General features: G+C 36.0%; 1 protein-coding gene across 14 annotated transcripts in view; it reads right to left on the bottom strand.

The window, feature by feature from the left end:
• KAT6B (lysine acetyltransferase 6B) overlaps positions 1–22,049 on the bottom strand; it is a 222,859-nt gene that overhangs the window by 49,929 nt on the left and 150,881 nt on the right. For 5 of the 14 annotated variants that reach the window (XM_056819768.1, XM_056819764.1, XM_007478430.3 and 2 more), the window contains 8 exons: positions 16,594–16,709; positions 16,233–16,314; positions 14,544–14,676; positions 10,808–11,190; positions 9,150–9,271; positions 6,874–6,989; positions 4,831–4,972; positions 1,441–1,602 (listed from right to left, as the gene is read on the bottom strand). In XM_056819768.1, coding sequence (XP_056675746.1) covers positions 1,441–1,602; positions 4,831–4,972; positions 6,874–6,989; positions 9,150–9,271; positions 10,808–11,190; positions 14,544–14,676; positions 16,233–16,314; positions 16,594–16,709 — 1,256 coding nt within the window. Of the gene's footprint in view, positions 1–1,440; positions 1,603–4,830; positions 4,973–6,873; positions 6,990–9,149; positions 9,272–10,258; positions 11,191–14,543; positions 14,677–16,232; positions 16,315–16,593; positions 16,710–17,626; positions 17,714–22,049 lie in introns of all 14 variants that reach the window. The other 9 variants (XM_056819748.1, XM_056819741.1, XM_016427836.2 and 6 more) reach the window with 3 other exon arrangements.

Below are 22,049 nucleotides of genomic sequence, written 5' to 3'. Positions count from 1 at the left end.
CCAGAAAAAGGGAGGGAGTGTGGGGAGACGGCTGTGCCCACGCGGGGAAGAAACCAGGGCTGCTGGGTCAGCATGTCCTCCTCTACTCATCAGACCTGAAGGGCTGCTGAGGGCAGAGGGGAAGCAACAGACAATTGCCACTTTGGCCCAGAACAACTGGAATGGACACGTCTTCCCCAGTGAGACTGTCTGGGAGCAGCAGCATGAATTAAGAGTTCTCTATCCTGAGTGCTGAGGACACAGCACTAAGGGGAGGGAAGCCTTATTGACACACTCCCAGGTAGATGTTCACAGAGAAAGAGATGAGGCATATAAACATGCAAAACAAACTGAGAGTGATGTGGGGAAGGACGGGGTGCTTGAAATGAGCCTTGCAGGGCCCTAGAGGTTCCTGGGAAGAGGACCTGGCAGGGAGGGAGAAGAACATGGTAGGCACAGAATCAACCTGGGTCAAGAAATGCTGCACAGCTGGAAGACCAAGCGGGCCAGTTTAGCTACAGCGCTGAGAATGTGATGGAGAGAATTGTGTCATCTAGGAAAAAAGAGCAAGAGTCAAAATGAAAGAAGAATTTTACCAGCCAAATTAAGGAGTTTGTATTTTATTCTAAAGGCTGTAGGAAGCCACTGAAACTTGTTGAGCAGAAGAATGAACAGAAGATCAAGAACCTTGAAGCAGAAGAGTCTGCTAAGTGAAAGCAATATGAAAAAGGCCTCAAAATGACAGTGAGGAGCAAGGAGAATGCTTATTCCCTGTCCTGATCCGGTGTGCTGGGAATCAAGAAAGAAAGTTGATTGAAGCAGCTTCAGAAGAAAGCCAGATTTCGACAACTTCAAGAAGATGGACATGAACAAAAAGGAAGAGAAGGTTGTTAAAATGAGTCAGATGGAGCCACAGGACACAGTGAGGGGATGGGGAGGGAGGAGGAAGGGATGCAGGAAGGCTGGGACTGACATGGGTGGGCACTGGAAACACACAGGAAAGACAAATCACAAACACTGTCTTGGAGGCTCAGCTCTTAGTGATCAACTCCTTTCTCTCAATGCAGAGATCTTGGTGACGTCGAATCTGCAATCAGTGAAAGGGAAGGAGAAGAGGGTCTTCAATGTAATGATGAAGTTTGCCCAAGAGAGCAGACTTGTAGGCCCTGCATTACAAGGCAGAGATTCCTGGTGACTTAGCATGGAAAACAGAATGAGTGGCAAAAAGTCCAGATGAGGCCCTCTTGAATCTGCAGAGTGCAGCTGTAACATCCAATGGAGACAGCAAGTGCTGGCAAGGAATCTCTCTCATCTCCCTTGAAAAGGCTTGTTTGAGAGGAGCTGGGCCTTCAGAAACAAGTGCCAGTTCTTCAACATTTGTGGGAAACCTTACCCAAAGAGAGAAGCTCTACCTATTACACTCTGAAAAAGGAAAGGAGGGCAGAACAGCTCCTGTTTTACCTTAGAGAAGTATCCAACGAGATGACAGCCCTTTTCATCATTTTTTGTCAGAACATAAAAAAGGAACGGCTCGACATCATAATACAAGGTTTTGTGGTCCAAGAAGAGCTTGGCTAACAAGCAAAGGTTTTGGCAATAAATTTTGCTCACATTCCCATCAACCTAGCAAAAAAGAAAGACAACATTATTTATCACAAACAGTGCCATTGAACATGACACTGTTTCTTGTCTAAAGTATTTTAGGAAGCATATAATTGTATTTTCACATCCCAAATTATAAGATGAAAACATTCCATTAAACAAACATGAAGTTAACTATGGAAGAGAAACTGCCTGGCATTTCCCAGCCCTAGCATTTCTAGTTTCTTCTTAAACTAGCTTAATGTAATGCAAACCACTGGCAATATAGTAATTTTAGCTTTCTATTTCTTATGGTTCAAAAATGATACAAGTATGCTTTCTTCCCCTTATCTGAACCAAACGTGTCTGAATTACAGGAAATGTAAACACATCAAAATACTTTCAAGGAAGTTAATCTCTATGCTATTTCTAAAATGGGTTTCACAACAAAATGAAATAAATGAACTGTATTATTCTGATTCCCTGAGGGGTGGATTCACCAAAAAAGGCCTCCATTTTTGTTTTATCCCAAGCATCATTTTAAATATAATTGGAAAAAGATAAAACTTCTATTCTGGGAATAATACTACAGAGAAAGTGAGATGAATTTCAACCTAGAATAAGTACCATGATTACAGCCTCTTTTTGTCCAAAATAAAAAGAATCATGCTGGGAAACTGACGGTAATGGACAGGAAGCTAAGCAAGGGTGCCAATTTCTTAGATCAAATGGAGTTACAAATTTCCCCAGCATCCTTCTTGAGGGGAATTGGTATTTGCTAACCAGAGCTCTTTAACAATGAGTCGGACCATTCTGCAGTCTCTAGTGAACCATATAAACTCTCATATTGCAAAAATTATTTTTAGAACTCCTATAATGGGTTCCCTTGGAGAAGACCCAGTTCACGTACAGAGCAATCTAATCAGATATAAGTATCAAGCAAAGAGGAGACAATTCACTCCTTAACTAGAAGAGGTTTTATTTATTTAGTTGGACAGTTCTTTCTTTGGCAGCACAATACAGAAGAAAGTGTGCTAGACTGAAATCTAAGTTCAAAATGAATCCATGATCCTTCTCTATAAAATGGATATGATAATATTTACACTACTGAGAGTGTCACAGAAACTTAAAGCTCTACAGAGATGTGAGTTGTTTTTAGGCAAAGCACCTCACAGCAGCAGTAACATCAGAGGTGTGGATGTATTTCCCGATGCAAACTGACTCTCCTATTAGAGGGTAGTTCCTTGAGAGCAGGGGCTTTCTTTCCTTCTGCTCAGTAACTGCAGTGCTTAGCACATATTAAATGCTTAAAGAAAGGCTCATTCATTTACTCTTTTGGACCTGGGTGCTCCTGACTGAATAAAGTCAGCAAAGCTGTGCTAACGGGTTCTACTACAAATGATATTCTATAACCTCAAGGGGCCCTTTTTGTAAGTTTTATGACAATCTTTTTTAACCTCCCAAACTGCACTGCAGTGGCTATTCCAAGTCCTCTCTTCATTCTAAAAGTTTTCTACACTACCTTCTTCCTCTCAGCAAATTTCACGGTGCGCTGTCCTTAATAAATATAAACCATCTGCTGTCAGTACGTCTCAAAACCATTCTATCTCATACTCTATTCTATCCTCCTTTGTACCATTCAATGAGGGGAGGGAGCAACCTTCTCCTGGAGGTCAATGTTAATCTCCCCACTCGTACTCTTGGCTCCATACTCTTTGAGAGCTTGCTTCCTTCATCTTTCCCTCATTCACATCTTCAATTTGCTTCTAGCCACTGGCTCCTTCCTCACTATCTAAAAGTATGTCTTGAGGTCCTGAAGAAACTTTTCCTGGACCTGACGAGCTCCTTGATCTATCACCTTCTCTATGTTCTCTAAAAAATGCTGAAGTTAGAGTTAGATGGACTGGATTCAAATTCTGACTAAGTCACTGTCACTCTGCATGATCCCAGACAAGGTATGTACTCTGGATGTTAGCCTATTCACTTCTAAAATGGGGAGGTCCACCTCAATGACTTTGAGGTCCCCTAGTTCTAACTCTCTAAACCCACGGCCACACTCCCACAATCTGCATTCTCATTTGCTCCTCGATTTCTTCACCTCCTAGTTACTTCTCATCCTCTGAAATCCCATCCCTCATTTGAAATTCTTCTTTCCAAGGTTACCAACAATCTTTTAACTACTAAATCTATTTTCCTTTCTTCAAGTCTCATCCCACTAGATTTCTCTGAAATTGCTGACATGTTTAACTATACCTTCCCAAGGGATACTCTGCTCTCTTCTGATTCTATTTCTGAGCACTGTTCTCTCCTGATTATTCTCCAACTTCTCTGGTCATGGAGGTCTTGGATGTCATAAAATTCCTGCTAATTAAATGGGTTTCCCCTATCCTGCGGCATCTTTTCTTTTCTCTCCACAACATCTACAGCTCCCATAGATTCAATTATCATATCCATGAAGATGACTTCCAAATCACTCTCTCTCCATCTCAATATAGATCTAGAAGAACCCTCTCTTGCATTCCAGTTACATATCCCCTTACTGTCTGCGATACATATCCAAGTAGATGTAGTACTGGGTACCTCAAACTCAATATGTCCAAAAATAAATTATCATTTCCCCTAAACTCAACTTTCCTTCAAACTGCCCTATTTTAATGAAATCCTAAACACAGATTTAAAAAAGTTTTCACCATTAAGTCAACTCTGAAAACATCAAATACCTTTAAAATACCCTGAGTTTATAGCCACATAGTCACCTGGGATTACTGTGACCATCAGAATTCTGCCACCCACAAAGATGGAAGAGCTTCCACCAGCTGCAGCGCTCTTGCCAAGAAGGCTGCCAAGAAATGGATGGGAACACAGGTGGCTATGGATAAGGGACACATCTACAGCTGCATAACTCTCCAGAGAGGGAAATATCTTCAAAGGCAACATTAACCAGAGATTTGTTACAGCTGCTGGCTAAGGCAAATTTCTATCACCAAAGAATGGAAAGACTATTGAGGTCACAAATTCACTGGTGAATTAGATTTTTTGCAGACATGAATTATAATTACTTCAGGAAATGGGAAAGAAGTCACTTTTATGTAAAAGCAGCTGGAAAGAACTGGTTTAAATGCTAGACTAACTCCAAAGAGTGGAAAAGTTCCTACTACAGAAAAATGTGAATCTAATATCAAAATTTCATACATTTTTTGCTTTCTAGGAGGCAAACAAGTACATGTTGTACTTTATTTTAAAGTGGGTTTTCATTTTCCATGTTCCTACCTCAAATACTGACAGATCTTTCCTTCTGTAGATTTCATTTGCTGGAGGATGAAACCATCCACATTTCTTCGAGTGTCTTAACAAAATGTTTTTGCTTTTCATGTATTTAAGACAGAATTCACACAGGTAAAGCTTTGGTAATCTGTTGAAATTTAAAAAGCAGAGTTAGCATTTTAGGTCAATTTAAAAAATTAAATATTGTTCAATTTTCTCTAAAGGCTTTTCTACATGGCAATCTAAACAAATGATACTTAGATAGACAGTGAGGTAAAGGAAACATCAATTGATCTATGACATATGTAATAATATTTGCCATCTCTACGGTCCAAATCAAATGTATGTCTTCTCAGAAATGTTTTCAACAAAAGTTTTTTGCAGATTTGAAGTTACTTTAACTAAATAAATCTCATCTAGAAGGGCAATATCAAGTTACAGGCCAGCTTCTGGCAATAGGGACACTATGGTTATATATCTTTTTCAAATTCCAATATAACACAATAATGGTGTTGTTACTAGCTTGAAAAGGTCAGTGCTATTAATGTAATTGTTTACACTGAGGGAATGGCTATATATTTGCTTATTAAATAGTGTGTATAACTTATGAAGTGGGGAGGTTCTAGAACTGAAATGTCTACAATTCCACCACTAATTTTTTTTTAGCATTCTATTATTGACTTTTCCTGTGACTACAGACAAGTTTTCTCTTTCTTTTGAATCATTATTTCCCACGTTGCACATATAAACAATCACAGTATTTGTACTCCACCTATAACACAAGGATATTACCAGTTCCAATCAAACAAACAAAAAAAAACAACTCTAAAACATTTTAGGGTTCAAGAATTGTGAGATAACAATGACATAAATAATAGCAATTTCAAAGTTTGTACTTACATTGTAACTTTTACACAGAGTTCTTGAAGAATAAGACATATGGTTACTTTTGTGTCAAAAGTGAGAAAATTAAGGGCTAGAGAAGTTTATTACAGCTATCTACGACAATACTATGAGTTAAGGGAAATCAGGGAGAAAAGTCAGATTTTTTTCATTTAATCTAATGCTTTAAGTATATGTACTTCCCATCCACTCCAATTAGGTGACTAGGTAGATGCTGATGTGGCAGAAAGAAATAAGGTAGAAATCCAGAAGGAACACAAGTTTGTTTTTACTAGAAGTTCTTGAGGGTCAGGAGTTAAAGAAATAAAAGCATATTATGAGTGTACAGACAGACATGTGGCTGTTTGGTGTTGCTTTCTCACTATAGCCAAGTCCTGATTAGTGCAAATAATAAATCCCTGGATGTGGTCATATTATTTGTTTTGCACTGAATGTTTTCATTGGGCTGGAACAAATGACTATATTTTATATATTTTATTTTTTATATTATATTATATTATATATATGTGTGTGTGTGTGTGCATACATATATATATATATAGTTATATTTTATATAACCATAACTTTGAATTGTTCAAATTCAAATACATGTAACCACTTCAGAGCATTTGTTATTCACACTAAACAAGACTTTGAAGTAGTTATTTAGGAGTCTTAAAGTCTAAAAACACCAGTGTTTTTTCTGGAACCAAAAATGTTTCAGGAACAAAAATTGGGAAAGATGCTTAATACCATTCTTCTCTTGTCTTTTTGCTACACTTCTAAAAGGGCATTTTGAAAAACTTAATGTCAAGGGCCCCAAAATATATTTAGCTAAGCATCCTAATTAGGAAGGGAAATCTGGTGGAAAATATGACTTGGACCCTGTTTCATATCAAAGAAATACCTGTCCAATCAACCATAGAAAGAACATGGTACAGTAGTTAGAACACGTGGTATACAATAAATATGTAAATAATAAGAACAAGTCATTTAAATAAGATTTTTGAATATTATAAAAGAGTATCAGAAAAGAGAAGAGAGTTGTTAAAATCAATGACCAACTTTGACTTGATTTTTCTATAGTCATCTACTACTTTCTGAAAATCATGATGCTTCTTTAGCTTACACAAAGTATATTTATTTTTCAAGGTTATTTTACACTACCTTGCATATTCCTGTGGATAAGGCGAAGAGTACCATGTTTGGATTTCATACTTTCCAAATTCTATTACTGAAGGATACCGTCCATTAGATTCTACACCATTTTTACATCCTATTTTCTGTTAGGAGGAAGGAAAAAATAAAAATTTAAATATAAATATCAAAAGGGACAGACAGAAGGAAGGAAGGGAGAGATGGAGGAAGGGAGGGAGAAAGCAAGCAAGCACTTAAGTGCCTAGTATATGATCCAGACAAATATAATCTCTTCCTCTTTTTTTAGCTCTATTTTTTTAATTTTTCAATATTTTTCCTTGTTTATATGATTCATTTTCTTTCCCTCCCCTCTTCCCTCTCCACTCTCAGCTGACAAGCAATTCCACTGGTCTACAAAAATAATCTCATTTGCCTCACAATGGCCCTGGGAGGAGGGTCATTTAGAGAAGGTGGAGCAATTAAAAGAGGTGGGACAACTAAAATAAAGAAGAGGATACTTTCACTTATGTATTAGTTTTTCAGAAAATTTCACTGCTGCCTACTTTAAAAGAACACAGAACACAATACTCACTATTCTTTTCACAAATTTATCTTTTTGAGTTTTCAAACTGTCAGATGTGTTGACAAGTTCTTCTGAAGTTATAATGAATTTTATTCATATTACCCACAAAGAACACTACAAAGGGGGAAAAAATCTGCTACCCTAGGAAACAGTATTAATGTGTTCTGCTGTAGTGCTAATATTGCATATTAGATAAAATGAGGTGATACAATGAGGTGGTTGATACCACATATGTCTAGGTTGGGTAGGTCAATTAAGTAAGAGTTAGGAAAATGAAGACCAAATAACAAAACTAAGGAATAGCAACAGCTTATGGGTACAAAATTAAATACTTAAAGGAAAAATGCAGAAAAGTCAAACTTTAAGAAGGCAGATGCTTTGTATAACCCAGTAAAATTGCTTGTCAGCTCTGGGAGTGGGGAGGAAAGAGAGGTGGGAAAGATCATGAATCATGTAACCATAAAAAAATATTCTAAATAAATAAATTAATTTTTTTAAAAATAGACAATGTTGAAGGAATTAGAGAGAAACATAAACTATAAACTGGTCTAACCATCCTGGAAAGTAACCAGAATGATGTAAATAAAATAACTAAAATGGGAAAGAAAAAAAAAGCAGGCACATGCTTTAAGGATTCATTTGAACCCTAAGGAGGCATTAGTGGCATAGTACATAAATTATTAGACTTGGAAAATCCTGCCTCAGACACTGCCTCTGTCTGTGAGACTCTTTTTATCAAACTGGGTACCTATCTCATAGAGTTGCGAGAATCAAATGAAATTGGCTATGAAGTGCTGTGCAAACCTTAAAGTATATTAGTTAGTATTATCTAAAAAGGAAGACTGGCAGAGGCAGTAAAAACGCACACCATCCACTGGACCACAATTTATCATCCTAACATCAAACCACGAAACTGGCATGTGACAAGGGTCAGCCTCCAGTTAGGGAAGGCCCAGTAAGACAACAAAACAACATGTTGGAGCCGACAGAACCTTAAACTCTGCATTACCAGAGGAGACTGTGGTTCTGATTCTGCTGGGATATTAGATGGGAAACTCTGAGAAATCCCTGATTTTCTCTGAACCTCAGATGCCTCTTCTGAGGATAAGAACATGGGAACTACTCACTTCACAGGGTTTGCTGTAGAGGAAATGCTTTAGAACCTGTAACGCACTGCCCACAAATGTGACCTGCTAGAATTACTCTGTAATTGGTCATGACATACAGTCCAACTTTCATCAAATCCAAAGGACACTTTTCACAGCGCCCTCCATCAGTACTGAAGTAGTACCTCTACTAGGAAATCTTTTGTTTTTAAGAGAATATCCTCCTCTCTTTGTTCTGTTGAATTGGAATTAGTCATCTAATGTTACCTGAATGTTCACTTTTCTAACACTATTGTTTATTTCATCTCTTTCAATAGATGAGCTGAGGGTTCCAGTTTAATATTCAGTGGAATGGATTACGGGATCCCACTGAAATACCACTGTTTACACAAAAGGCATGAACAATTTATTCTGAAGCATAGAAGAATTTGAACATTATCATCTTAGAGCCAAAAAAACAGTAAGTTCATAGCAAAAATTGGAACTTCAATTTCCAACCATGCCAGGCTGGGTGGTGCAGTGGCAAGAGTACAGGGTCTGAAGTTAGAAAGACTTTAGTTCTAAATCCAATTTCAGACACTTGTTAGCTAAGTGCTACAATACCACCTATAACTTACCTCCAAGGAAAGTTCCTGGGCCTGCTTAAAAACATCCAAATCTTCTTCTGTAACAGTATCCTTGCTTCCAATCACATTTACATCTGTACCTTCTTGTTTGATGCTTATTTTGATTTCAGTATCTGTTATTAAAAACCAGCAGAAAGTGTATTCACTGATATGAATCTTTAGAACTCTCCTTAAACTACCAGAATGGCATCCAAATAGCATTGTAAGCAGCATTTTGAAATTTTCTAACTTGTACTTTTTATTTTTGAGATTTATAAGATTTTATATCTTGGTATAACAAAGATTCAGGAACAATTTTATTACCCTTTTACCTCTTTTTTACAGACTTTATTTGATCTTCAATTTGATAAGAGTCTTTCCTATTTTTTTCCTACCTTAATTGACTTTTGGGGGAAAAACATATGAAATTATTCCAGACCATCGACTATACTTATCTCTCTCTGTACATAATTCCAGTATTAACTTTTAAATCATTAAGCCTATTATCCCTCCAAATGGCAAGTTTAGGAAAAGGTAGCAAAAATTATAAGACATCAGTCTGTTAGCTGAAACTTATGAAAACATTTTTCTTAAAAACAAAAACAAAAAAACCACCATATCCCAAAGTACATTTTATGTTATTATAGATGAGGTTTTCTTGAGACTGAAGCAGGATGGAATTGTCATGAAAAGCCAATGGAGTAGAGAAAGACGCCAAGCTGAAGCATGCGCCTGGAAGCAGCAGCAGTACCCAGGGCTGAGGACTGCACAACCTCTGAGGAGAAGGCGCAGGGCAGCAGCAATGACCGTTGCTATTCATGCAGCACTACTACAAAGCCATAAGGAATGCAATGAGGGCATGGGGGGAGGGGAGGCCTTTGTGTCATTACGGATGGAAATAAATAATAGAATGTATGAAAGTATTAGTTGGACAAACATTTTGGAGATTTAGTTAGCGGTAGAAACAGGTCTATGTTTCATTGCTTCTTTATGAAAGTGAAGTCAGAACAAGAGAACTAGCTAAGGCCTAAGTGACAAATAAGAACCAGTTTATTATTTATTTTTAGGGGGAGGAGAGGGACAGGATGTAGGTTTGGTTGCAACTTTGACCTTTTGCTTACCATCATCCTGATCAGGTTTAATCCTTCCGTCTGCCAAGCTCCCCTTCCCTGGTGAGGGGGTCCCCATCTGAGGGGTCACTTTACACTTTAACTTGCCTATCATCCTGTGCTTTTTAAGGAAGGTTGTTCTCTTGAAGTGAGCAATTGCTTTAAAAACATGTCCTCTGGACAGTCCCCAGCCAGAGGGCATGGAGCAGTGTGAAATAAATCTACTCCTATTATCTTTTTTTTCATAGAAATGGGCATTAGATTTTGTTGTGGAAGAGAATTCAGTTTTACGACGCAAACGTTTGGGGGGTGCATAATTTGGGTGTTCCTTTATTCGAGACTGTCCCTGAGCAGTATAAATATGAGAAAGTCCATCAAAAAGTCCCTTCAGCTGACTGTTATTAGTAAGGCTGCTAAAGGAGGGCACACTTGATTGACTAGAAGAACTCTGGGGAGAATTGGAAGTGGAAGCACTTGATTTTTGTGAACTGGGGCTCTGACCAGAGACGGGGGTTAGGGGTGGAAGTGAAGAAGGTGGAGGTTTTAGCTTTTGTGTGGTACCTGTAGCCAACACATGAGAAGTGCATGACTGTTTCTGGGAGACCTTTTTCCTTGGACGATAGTGCTTTGAAAAGTCTATAATTTCACCTCGTGATCTGCGACCATCGGGTGATGGTGTAAAAAACTTAGTAAGGCCATCAATGAGCCCTTTGGTTTTCTTGTTAACTTTAAGTGTAGAGGCAGATATGGAGGTGGAGGTGGTGGTGATTTTGGTGGTGGCACCAGGCCGAGTGGGGTCTGTAACAGCCAATCTGCTGCTTGCGTCCTTCACAGATGCAGCATGACCAGATGAAGGTGTGGTACAGACTTTAGTCTTTTGACCCCTACCAGGTGACCCCCTTCCTGTGAATGCATTCGTGGATCCTTCATCGCTGGTTACAGACCTAGGCAAAAAGTTGGAAAACAAATCAATATTAAAAGTAACAAATAAAAATAGTGACCAACAATTCTAATGCAACCTATATGTTATTTCAAGTGCTCAAATTTTTTTTTAAAAATGCATTGGAATGCTAAAAACATTTTCCGTATCACTAACCAGACATTTCTGTGAAAGCAAAGGTGAACAACTGTCAAATATCACAACTCCTAAAGGAACCTATAGAAATGATGGAGGGTGTGGGAAGTAGTCTTTAGCACATATGACCATATATGCATAAGGATAACATAAGTAAAAATAATTTGAAAAGGACTGATAGGAAATTAAATTTTAATTATCACTAGAGTTATGCTTTCTACTATTACAAAATTAGATGCTTTGATATTGTTGAAACATTTGTATTATAGTATTAAGATATATGACTATGTTTTCCAAAAGCAAAAATAGGAGTCTGTGAAATCATTAATAAAGTGTTTCTTAAAAATACTTTGGTTGTTGTGCATAATTTGAATATATTCATCCATTTATCACTTTAAAACAAAGAATTCATTAAAAGATTAAGAGGGAAAATGAAAATCTATTCAGGACAAGAAAACCAATAGAATTCCTTTTTGGGAGAAAATTAATTACAGCACAAAATGTTGATTTAAAAAAGAGATAAGCAAATGCAAAAAACTCTGAAGTAAGTACAGTAAGTAAGAAGAGAAGCAAGTACAGAAAACCAGACACGACATGGACAATTTGATGGGGCAATCCATTTACAAGAACTATTTCCACACACTTGATATCATGTGATCCATAGAGATCTACATCAACAACACTACTGTGCTCATAAACAGCAATTCATGATGAGTCCCAATTTACAAAATGGTGGGGCCATCCTATCTCACACATGCCTGCTGCCAAATATGTCAACATAGCCAAGCAGTGAGCCAAGTGTCATGAATTATTACTCTTTAAAAAAAGTTTTTTATTGGTAACTTCTGTTTCTATATCTGAAAGCTTACTATTAAAGAAATTACTGTTTTAGCTGGTGACTAATGAACAAAGAGATACCCAGGAGAATACTAAAGCATCATTTTTAAAAATTGAAAAAAGAATTCAAGTCAATACTTATGAAGCACCTACTCTGTGCACTCTAGCGTGGGGAATGACTCATTTAAGGGCATTGACAGAGAAGATGGAATTTCCTACACCAAACAGAGACCCCAGAGGCCTTCTAGTAACTTGTTCATTTTACATATGAACAAACTGAGCCTCAGAGGAGTTAGGGGACTTTCCCAAGTCCTAGACCCCATCAGCAGAGTTTAACAGGAGAACTAGGATTTAAACCCAGGATCTTGGACTAAACATCCAATGGCCTTTCCCCTGAATACAAGTACTTCATAGCACAACAGAGTATTTGAAGGGGAATGATATGGAATCAAGTCTGGAAAAGTGAAGAGGAATGAGGAAGGCTTTCAATGCCAGGTTAAGGAATTGATATTTTGTTCTAGAGGCAACAGGAAGTCACTGAAAAATTCTGAGTGTCTGAGGGATAAAAGGTAGCATGGTCATGTATTTTAGGATTATCAATTTGACAGCAATGTGGAGAGGGGATAGACAGGAGAAAGAGAGAAAAATTAGGAGGATTTTGTAAAAAATCAGGTAATAGGAGATGAGAACTTAAACTAGGGCCATCTGACTGGAGAAAGTAATATGTTTCTCTTCCCTTTCCCAAAAGAAGCATCCACTAAGATTTTTATCATTTTAAAGAAGAAGATAAAACACATAAATTTTAATGGTTGAAGATGGGAATATCCTAGGACTCCTGTCTGAGTACTATTGAACTGAAAATGTTCTGGGCCTTTAATGGGCCCTTGCTTGCCTGCCACTCTACAATCAAATACAGATAATGTGGAAGACCATTTCTATTTTTGAAAAATGCACTGGGAATGTTGGATAAATAACTGACTCTGCCCAAGATCCCCCCAAATTTGGAATGGAAATTGGTAATAGATTTCCCAAAATACATCCCTCTCCTTGAAATAAGCAGGTTTTAAAATATTATTAGTCAATATTAAGCTGCCACTTTGAGCTTCTAAAACATTTCAATAAGCAGAGACACTGGCCTACTTTTAAAGATTCTAAGAGCTCATGAGACAGTTTTCAACCAAATTAGGACTGGTGCCGTATAATATTCAGTTTATAGCCTTTATTCGGGAAGATGAGATCCTAATTTTTTTTTTTTCTTAGCACACAGTCTCATTTAAGGAACAAAGGTTTCAAAAGATGAATGTAAAAACATATAATTTCTGCTTCAAATAATGCTAACCTAGGGAAGATTTTCTTCAAAATATATAACATTTTGCCTCTGGCAAAAATTATACTTGAAAGAAAAAAATCAACGGGTTCTAATAAAGTCTCTTGGAAATTACTAACTATACCGAATGAACCTCGCATGTAACCAAGACAGAAGAATTCACAGCACATGAGTAAAAAGATTTGGACACTCTCTTTCCTGTTCTCAAATTTTCTGTGTAGAACAACATTCTAACAAGTAAGGCATTTAATCTTAAGAAGGCAGAGTGTTAATAGGAGATCCTTAAAAAATGTCACTGACTATTCATGTGAAATTCCTAATACAAAAAGTCGTAACGACTTCACATGAGAGTTTAGAAATGAATCTAGAAAACTATAAAATAAAAATACTTGTTAAACACTTTGCCACACTTTGGAGGGTGTGTGAAGTTAGTATCTTGGAACTGCATCCAGTCAGAATTTCAGGAAGCTTAAAACAAAGGGACACCCCATGTTGGAGGATGTGTCAAATTTTTTTTTCTAGTTCTCTGATGGCTCTGGAGCAACTGTTATATATGTGAAAATTTCTGGAAACATTTATTTGTGGCAAAATAAAATGAAAGATTTTTTAAAAGACAAGATTAGGATTGAAAAGTAGGCAGCCTTTAATATCTAGTATAACTTTGTAAAAATGACCTTAGTTCAAATAATACCTAGCCCTGATTTAAGTTCTTCTATCATTCAGCCAATGATAAAGTAAATTTATTAATTCAGCTTATTTAATTGCAACTTCTTGGAATACTCACTGTTTAAAAAATATTACTTAGCCTGGTGGTTTGTTTGTTTGTTTTTTGCCAAAAGAAAACCCCAAAAAGCCAACTGTAATTAAGTACAATATTTTCAAAATTATTTCACAGTATATACATGATGAATAACATTTCACATGAAGGTTTTAGGAACCAACACCAAAACAAACAGGTGGGCACTATGATGGTTCTATTAATCTATCTTGGATCCCCAAAGGATGATATTCTGGAAAGCACACACTGAAAAAATTTTTCTTATAAGAATTCAACCTACAACATTCGTTGTTTTAGTTTATTTTTCGGTCGTCCAATAGGTTTTGCATATCGTCGTTTAATTTGTGCAGCTTTCTCATGAAGTAGTTTTCTTCCCTTTTTCTTTGGTCTGCAGACTTGGCAAATCCACATCCCTAGATATATATGTATATATATAGGAAAAAAATAAATATATCTTATTTTAGGCTGTTGATATTACACATTGACTGTAATTCTAACATGCTGCACACAAGGTGTTTGCTGTGGGGAGTTTCTCCTCCAGGAAAAATGGAGAAAAGAACATTTGTACTTTTTTACATTTCTGAATAAGAAGCCACCATCAAGTTAATTTCCCCAGCTTGAAAAAATAAATGCTGGCAAAGAGACGGCAACAGTTTACCTTACAGGAAAGTGACTTCATGATCTAGTTCTCAGTGTTTTATATCTTATTCTCAGTCTTATCCTACTTCCCTATCTTCCTCTCTCATTGGAAATTAAGTTTTTAGACTTTTGAGAGAAGAATAGAATAGGAACCTTGAGATCAATGAATTTATATAAATATTTGCCCTATTGCTACAAATAACAGACAAATTAAAAAAAGAAAGACACATATTTGTGTCTCCATACTACAAACTAATACAGCATAGCCTAAAATGGACTGCTGGCCTAAGCTATCTATCATCCATATATATACACACATATATGGAAAAGTTTGATGGACAACACTGTAATGATAGAGGAACACTCTTGTTATATGAGACATACTTGGCCATAAGTGTTTTGGCATACTGCATTTGGAGTCAGAGGACAAGGGTTCAAATACTACTGTTACCACATATATAATCTTCGATGCACAATTAAATAATTCTGGGTCTCAGTTTACTTATCTATAATAGTGATTAGTTGGCCCAGCGAGCCTCTACAGTCCCTTCCAGCTAAAATCTATAATTCTAAAATACTAGTGAATTGATTGGAAACTTCAATGTTGCTTTACTTTGCAGGAATTGAAGTATTAATCATCATAGTTATCACTGATATTAGCAGATACTTAAATGCATAATTAGGATCCCAGATTTGAAACCTCCAGGCTCAAGAACCTCTTAGAGGTTATCTATTTCAATTTCTTCCCTTTAGAGACAAGGAAACTGAAGCCCACAGAAGAAAGTAACTTCCTCAAGACCACATGGGTATTATGTAGCAGAACTAGAATCTGTAAGCAAGTTCTCTGACTTCAAATCCAGAATTCTTCTCATATACTTCACTGTGATGAAATTTGTGGTGTGTAACACAGAATGGTTTGGGGAACTTTTCAACCTTTAGGAAAGTAAGTTTTTATCAGTAAAACTCTAAAAGGCCATGGAAATCACCATGCCTAATTGACATGTGGATATGAGCCTTTTTGGGAGGGGGAGGGGTATTGGGGAAGGGGAGGGTTGGTTTTAAGGCAGTATAGATTTGCCCTTAAAAGCTGCAAATAGCCCTTTGGTATTCCCTTTTCTTAATTATGTTGAACTTAGCAAACTTATTATCTCTGTTACTTAGCACGGAAGCCCATGTTCACATCCATTTCAAAACCTAAGATAATCAGGGAGAAGGGGTAAATTTAACTAAGCATGCATTATGCCTACTTCTGAGACCTCTGACATAAGATGACTCTGGTGAATGCCTATGAAACTTTTAAAGAAAGGTTTCAAAGATTTTAAAAGTTCACCTTTTGGCATTCTGGAAAGTGGTGGGTCACAGCACTCCATGTGGAACCCTCTATCGCAAGAATCACAAAAAAGCATATTATCCTGTAATGCAACACAAAAGAAGTTGAATAATGGCTAACCTAATTAAAAATGTCATTCAAACAATGTATTTCCAAATTATCAATAACTAACAAAACTAGTCTAAGTATTAAGGTATCTCCATGCATTCTGGAATGAAAAAAGAAAAATATCAATAAATTTTAGCAGTGAAACATTTAAAGTGAAAAGCAGCTACTGGTCTATAGATTTTTACCCCTCTCCCACTCACAAAAAAGTGAACACTAATAAAAAGATGATTTAACTATTAAAATATGAACTTACTGCATTTTTGCCTTGGATTCTACATGCACTACATGTCTTGCATTCAATACACTGCCATCTTAAGGCCTTTACATTTGTTGTTAATTCTGGACAGAATTTCAAACATGATGGGTGTCCTATAAAAAAAATGTAAATTGCTTGATGTTAAGAAACTTTTACTACATCTCCTGTCTCTAATTTTTGACTCACATTTTCTAATGTACACTTTGTAGACATCCAATGATGCCAGCCAATGATTAACATTAATACTTTAATAATTTTAAAAAAATCACAGAATCATGGGCTGTTTCATCCTTCCCTTTCCTGGAAAAAGAAATGGGATGACTACACAAATTCTTTCCTGTGAAGGAATGCCCATTTATATAAATATTTGGTCAAGGTGTTTTTAAAAATGTGATGAACATGACAGCTACTCTAACTAAAAGTCCTTATAAACTTGATAGGGACTGTCTCCTGCTCTGTCACATAAGCCTGAACTCCTGGAACTTTCATAAACCACCACCACCATTTAGTTATTGATTGCTTATCAGATACACTGCACTATATAGATAGTGCTCAGAAAAAGGAGTTAGGACAACCTCTTAAACTATTCATTTGATTACATAGTTAATCATGAAACCAAAACCCATAATTACCTAAGTTTTAAAAGTAAGATAATATAACGTAATAAGTAAATGATAAAAAGGATAAACATGCCAAAAATATTTTCAGTTGAAATAGAAGAAATTCTGATTAGTTTTGAATTAAGATGTATCATACACTAAAAACATAACATAAAACAAGAATATATAGGAGCAAAATAGAAATCACTAAATAATTTTTCTCCCAAAGTAAAAAGACTGGCTAGAAAAATTTTATATGAAACTTATAAAACTCCATATTAAAAATATGCTCTAAAATAATGTATCAATAAGAAAAGGAGGTGGCTGGTGGCTGAAATGGAGATCAGATTCATTCTTACCAATCATGTACTACAACTTAAAAAAAAACAAAAACATGTAATTTTAAAAGAAATGCTATTCAATAGACACACCTTGAGACCATAAACACTTGCTTGTATGACTGGAGGCATAAAATTCAAAAGAAACTTGCCCAAACGGGACATTTCACTCAACCCAACCTAAATAAAATGAGATGATTGTTACTGTGGGTAAAACAATGTACAATCTGACAGTGGCAGAAGCGTCAGTTAAGGGTCCAAGTAAAGGCCATTTCTGTCTTTGGGCCCCAAGGTTTAATTCTGAGGCAATGAATATAAACATTCAATTATACTCGGAGCCAAGTGAGATGGTACATAACTCAGATAAAGTGAAGATCAACCAACCTCCCCCACCCTACCCCAGGTTATTTTGAGCTTGATGGGGTAGGCATTTTTTCTGGACCCCTTGGCATGTTTTCCATTCCTTTGGAGCAGACAAAAGTCTTGATCTACAGGAGTCATGTTCCAAATCCTTTTGGATAGTTGTTATCCATTTCTAAAAGAAAAACTGGAATCTTTCAAGTGCAACTCCATCTTAGATTATTAAGCAATCATACAGTTCAAAATATCTGATTATTTCAAAAGGTCAAAAGTGGGTGTAGACTGGGTCAATAACCCCAGGGAACCAGTTAATCTTCCTTTATGATGGGCTTTTATCTCACATGGTGTAGATTTTAAACTTTATTTTTTTAAACTTGGCCTTCAAACTAGCAAAAATAAATCCCATGTGAAAGAACATAACCTAGCAGTAACTGAAAACTAAAGATTTAATAAGAAAAAGCAGATTCTGCAATTTTAAAACTTTTTATAATTTCCTGACTGTGGCAGGGCTCATTGTTTAAATATGTATTTTGAGCCGATGCCAAACTGTCCCTCTTTTCGAAAGCTTAACAGGTGTTTCATAAAATGCTACCCACCAGAAGATGTGGTTATTTTTAAGAGAAACATTCAAAATTAGTCATCAATATTGTTAATAAAAGCACACTATTTCCGAGTTCAAAAACCATAACTAAACATGTCTATTTAAAATGTAAAGGAACAAAATGTTGTTACATGCAGTTGCCAATCTCTGGCTACGAGACAGACATCTAAACAGATCTATTTAATTTGTGGTCTATTTTATTACAAGATGAGTAATTTTAAAAATACACAAAAATAATACAAAACCTCTCTGAATGGCAAAGAGCCGTCACATAAAAGCAGCATCCTATCATCAAGAGGTATATACTCTGATCAAAAAGAGCTTAATGTCCTTAAATGGGAAAGGAAATAAACTAAGAATTTCAGAAGTCCTACTAAAATAATTATTAAAATTGAATATTTAAAAAACTCATAAACTCAAAATGGGGCTGATGTATACTACTTTTTATCCAGTATTCTACATTAAATTCTTCCTTTATCTTTTCTGTTAATTGCAGATAACCCAAAAGGTGGCAAAAAAGAAGAACTGCAGACAGAGGTGAGCAGCTCAAGAAATTACATATAAGTGATATGAAACATGTCAGAAAAAAAATGTTTGACTTTCTTGCCTCCAAAAGCCTGGTATTCCACAATTGACAAATGTTCAAAGGATATGAACAAGTAGTTTTCAGATGAAGAAATAAAAGCTATCAATAATCATATGAAAACATGTTCTAAATCCCTCCTGATTAGAGAAATGAAAATTAAAACAACTCTAAGGTAATGCCTCAGACTGGTCCTATCAGACTGGTCAATAGGGCAATAAAGGAAAATTATAAATGTTGGACAGGATATGGCTAAATTGGGACACTAATGCATTGTTGGTGGAGTTATGAACTGATCCAAACATTCTGGAGGGCAATTTGGAACCATACCCAAAGGGCTATAAAACTGTGTATGCCCTTTGATCCTGTAATACCACTAAGTAGGTCTGAACTGAAAGAGATTTTTTAATAGGGGGAAGGCATACTTGTACAAAAATATTTATAACAGCTCTTTTTGTGGCAAAGAATAAGAAGTTGAGATGTCCATCAACTGGGGAAAGGCTGAACGAACTGTGGTATATAATAGTGATGGAATACTATTGTATTATAAGAAATATGGAGCAGTATGATTTCAGAAAAAGCTGGAAGGACCTGCATGGACTAATAAAGAGCGAAATAAGCAGAATCAGGAGAACACTGTATATACAGTAATAGCAATATTGTGTGATGATCAGTTGTAAGAGACTTAGCTACTCTAGGCAATACAATGACCCAGGACAACTCTGAAGGACTTATGATAAAGAATGCTATCCAATTTCAGGAAAAGAACTGTTGGATGCAGATCAAAGCATACTATTTTTCACTTTAGCTTATTTGTAGTTTTATTTGTAGGTTTTGGTTTTATCATCTCTGGGAGAAGGGAAGGAGGGAGATAATTTGGATCTTATAAGTTCAGAAAACTTAAGTGGGAAATTGTTATTTCATGTAATTGGGAAAATAGAGTATCTTAAAAAAAAAGGTGGGCTGGTCACTTACAAAGGAAGGGCAGCCATATTTTCCACCAAGATTCAAGTAATATCAAGAGAATTCAAGGAAGGCCTTGGTATACTGAGTGTATCCTATGGCACACTTATAGGACAATAATGGCAAGAGCAGCAAAGGATAGCCATTATTAAAGCTAACCTATAGATGTCAGTACAGTGATAATAAGAAGTAATAATAATAAAATTGGCAACACAAGAAATTTTACCATCATCTGGAAATAAACTATATTTTTTCCTATTCCTTATTTAACTTCTTCAGAATTATTTTGTCTCAACTTGGATTCTAATTCTCTAGATGATGTATCCACTTTCCAATATTTTACAATTTTTCCCTAATTACTCCAAGTATTAATTTCCCTGTTCATTGAAGAGAATTAAGTATAATATAAATGTGATAAATGCTAAAGGATGAAGAAACATTTCTTTACTTTTCTCTTAGTTCAGTTAAGGTAATCCAAATGAATCAGTTTTAAGGAGTACCTAGTGACCTTCTATTATTCAATAATGAAAAAGGATCATGGTAATGGATCACATTAAGTCATATTTCCATTCCTTTTAAAATTCTAGCAATCTAGTCACGTGGTTTGTTACAGTTTCTCTTTTGGGGCTTTATATACTTTTTTGTTTTAGATGCTTGCTAATTTATTAAATTCAAAGATGATAAAATACCTTTCACTATTTGCTGAAGAATTAGCATTTAGCCTTCATAAAAGTGTCAAATGGATCTTCCTCCAGTACAAGCATGACTACATCAAAACTCTATTCAAGAAGCTTCAATGGCTCCCTGCTGTCTCTAGTGTAAAATACAAATCCCCAAGACATTTAAAGCCCATTATTGGCTGGCTCCAATCTAATTTTCTAGGCTGATTACACCTTACCTTTACACAAACAACATTCTAGCCTATATGAGGTCTCTTATAAACACTATCTCATTGCTTTATAAAGCACTTCCCTTTGTACATCTGACTCTTGGAACTCCTAACTCCCTTTTAAATCTTTAGCCCAAGTGATCCCCTCAGTTGTTGGTGCTTCTTCCCTACTGAAGTTATGTTGGGTTTATTTTACCTTACTTATTATATTCTTTACTTATTCAAATACATATGACTTCCTTCACTAGCATGCAAACTCCTTGAGGGCAGGGATTTCCAATTCTCAGTGGGTTGTTTTTTTTTTGTTGTTGTTGTTGGTTTGTTTCCAAATTCTCAGTACCTGGCATAGTTCCTGGCACAAAGCAGACCTTTAATAAAAACTAACTAAATTGTATTGAAAAGTTAATTTATTTAATAAGATCTAGATAACTTGGTTTATATTCAACAAAAACCAATATAATCAAAAAAATTAAAATCAACTCAGAGAGAGGTGCTTTAAAAACACAGTGAACACTGCTTTATCTTCTCAATGTCCCTACAATACTAACAAAAATCTTAAGGAAAATATAAGATGTAGTTAAAACGAAAAATAATTGGCAAACCTATGGTTCACTAATAATTTAGGTCTCCTATATGTAAGTCAGTGTGCCTGTTCATTAGCCCATGCTATCCTTCCTTCCTGAAGTGAATATTCTGAACTATTCCAGTGTGCTGTGACATTCCCTGTACTGCTTTTGGTTTAAGTCAACTTGAAATCAAAATGATTCTATAGCATTACAGAGCTGTACACTTATCTTTGCTTGGCTTTGAAGAACAGCAACAAAACCACAGCTTATGATCATAAAATTTAACCACAGAGTACTATGACTGAGAAAGACAATGCTTAATTGGGTAGAGCATCTAACAGAGTGGTGCTATTATTCCCATTTTTTACAGATGAATATAACAAAACAGATTGACTTGCCCAGGGTCACAAATCTAATAAGTATCTGAGGCAGAATTCAAACTTGCGACTTCCCAACTCCAATCTCAACATGTCAACTGTGTGACCAATGTTAACTTATATAACCTATCATTATTCTCAGGAATTTTCCAAGCCTATAAATTAAAAAGGTACCAA

Source organism: Monodelphis domestica, chromosome 1, assembly GCF_027887165.1.
Source record: "Monodelphis domestica isolate mMonDom1 chromosome 1, mMonDom1.pri, whole genome shotgun sequence".
Classification (NCBI taxonomy): domain Eukaryota; kingdom Metazoa; phylum Chordata; class Mammalia; order Didelphimorphia; family Didelphidae; genus Monodelphis; species Monodelphis domestica.
Note: the sequence above shows the minus strand (reverse complement) of the source record. Positions and strands in the feature narration are given on the sequence as shown.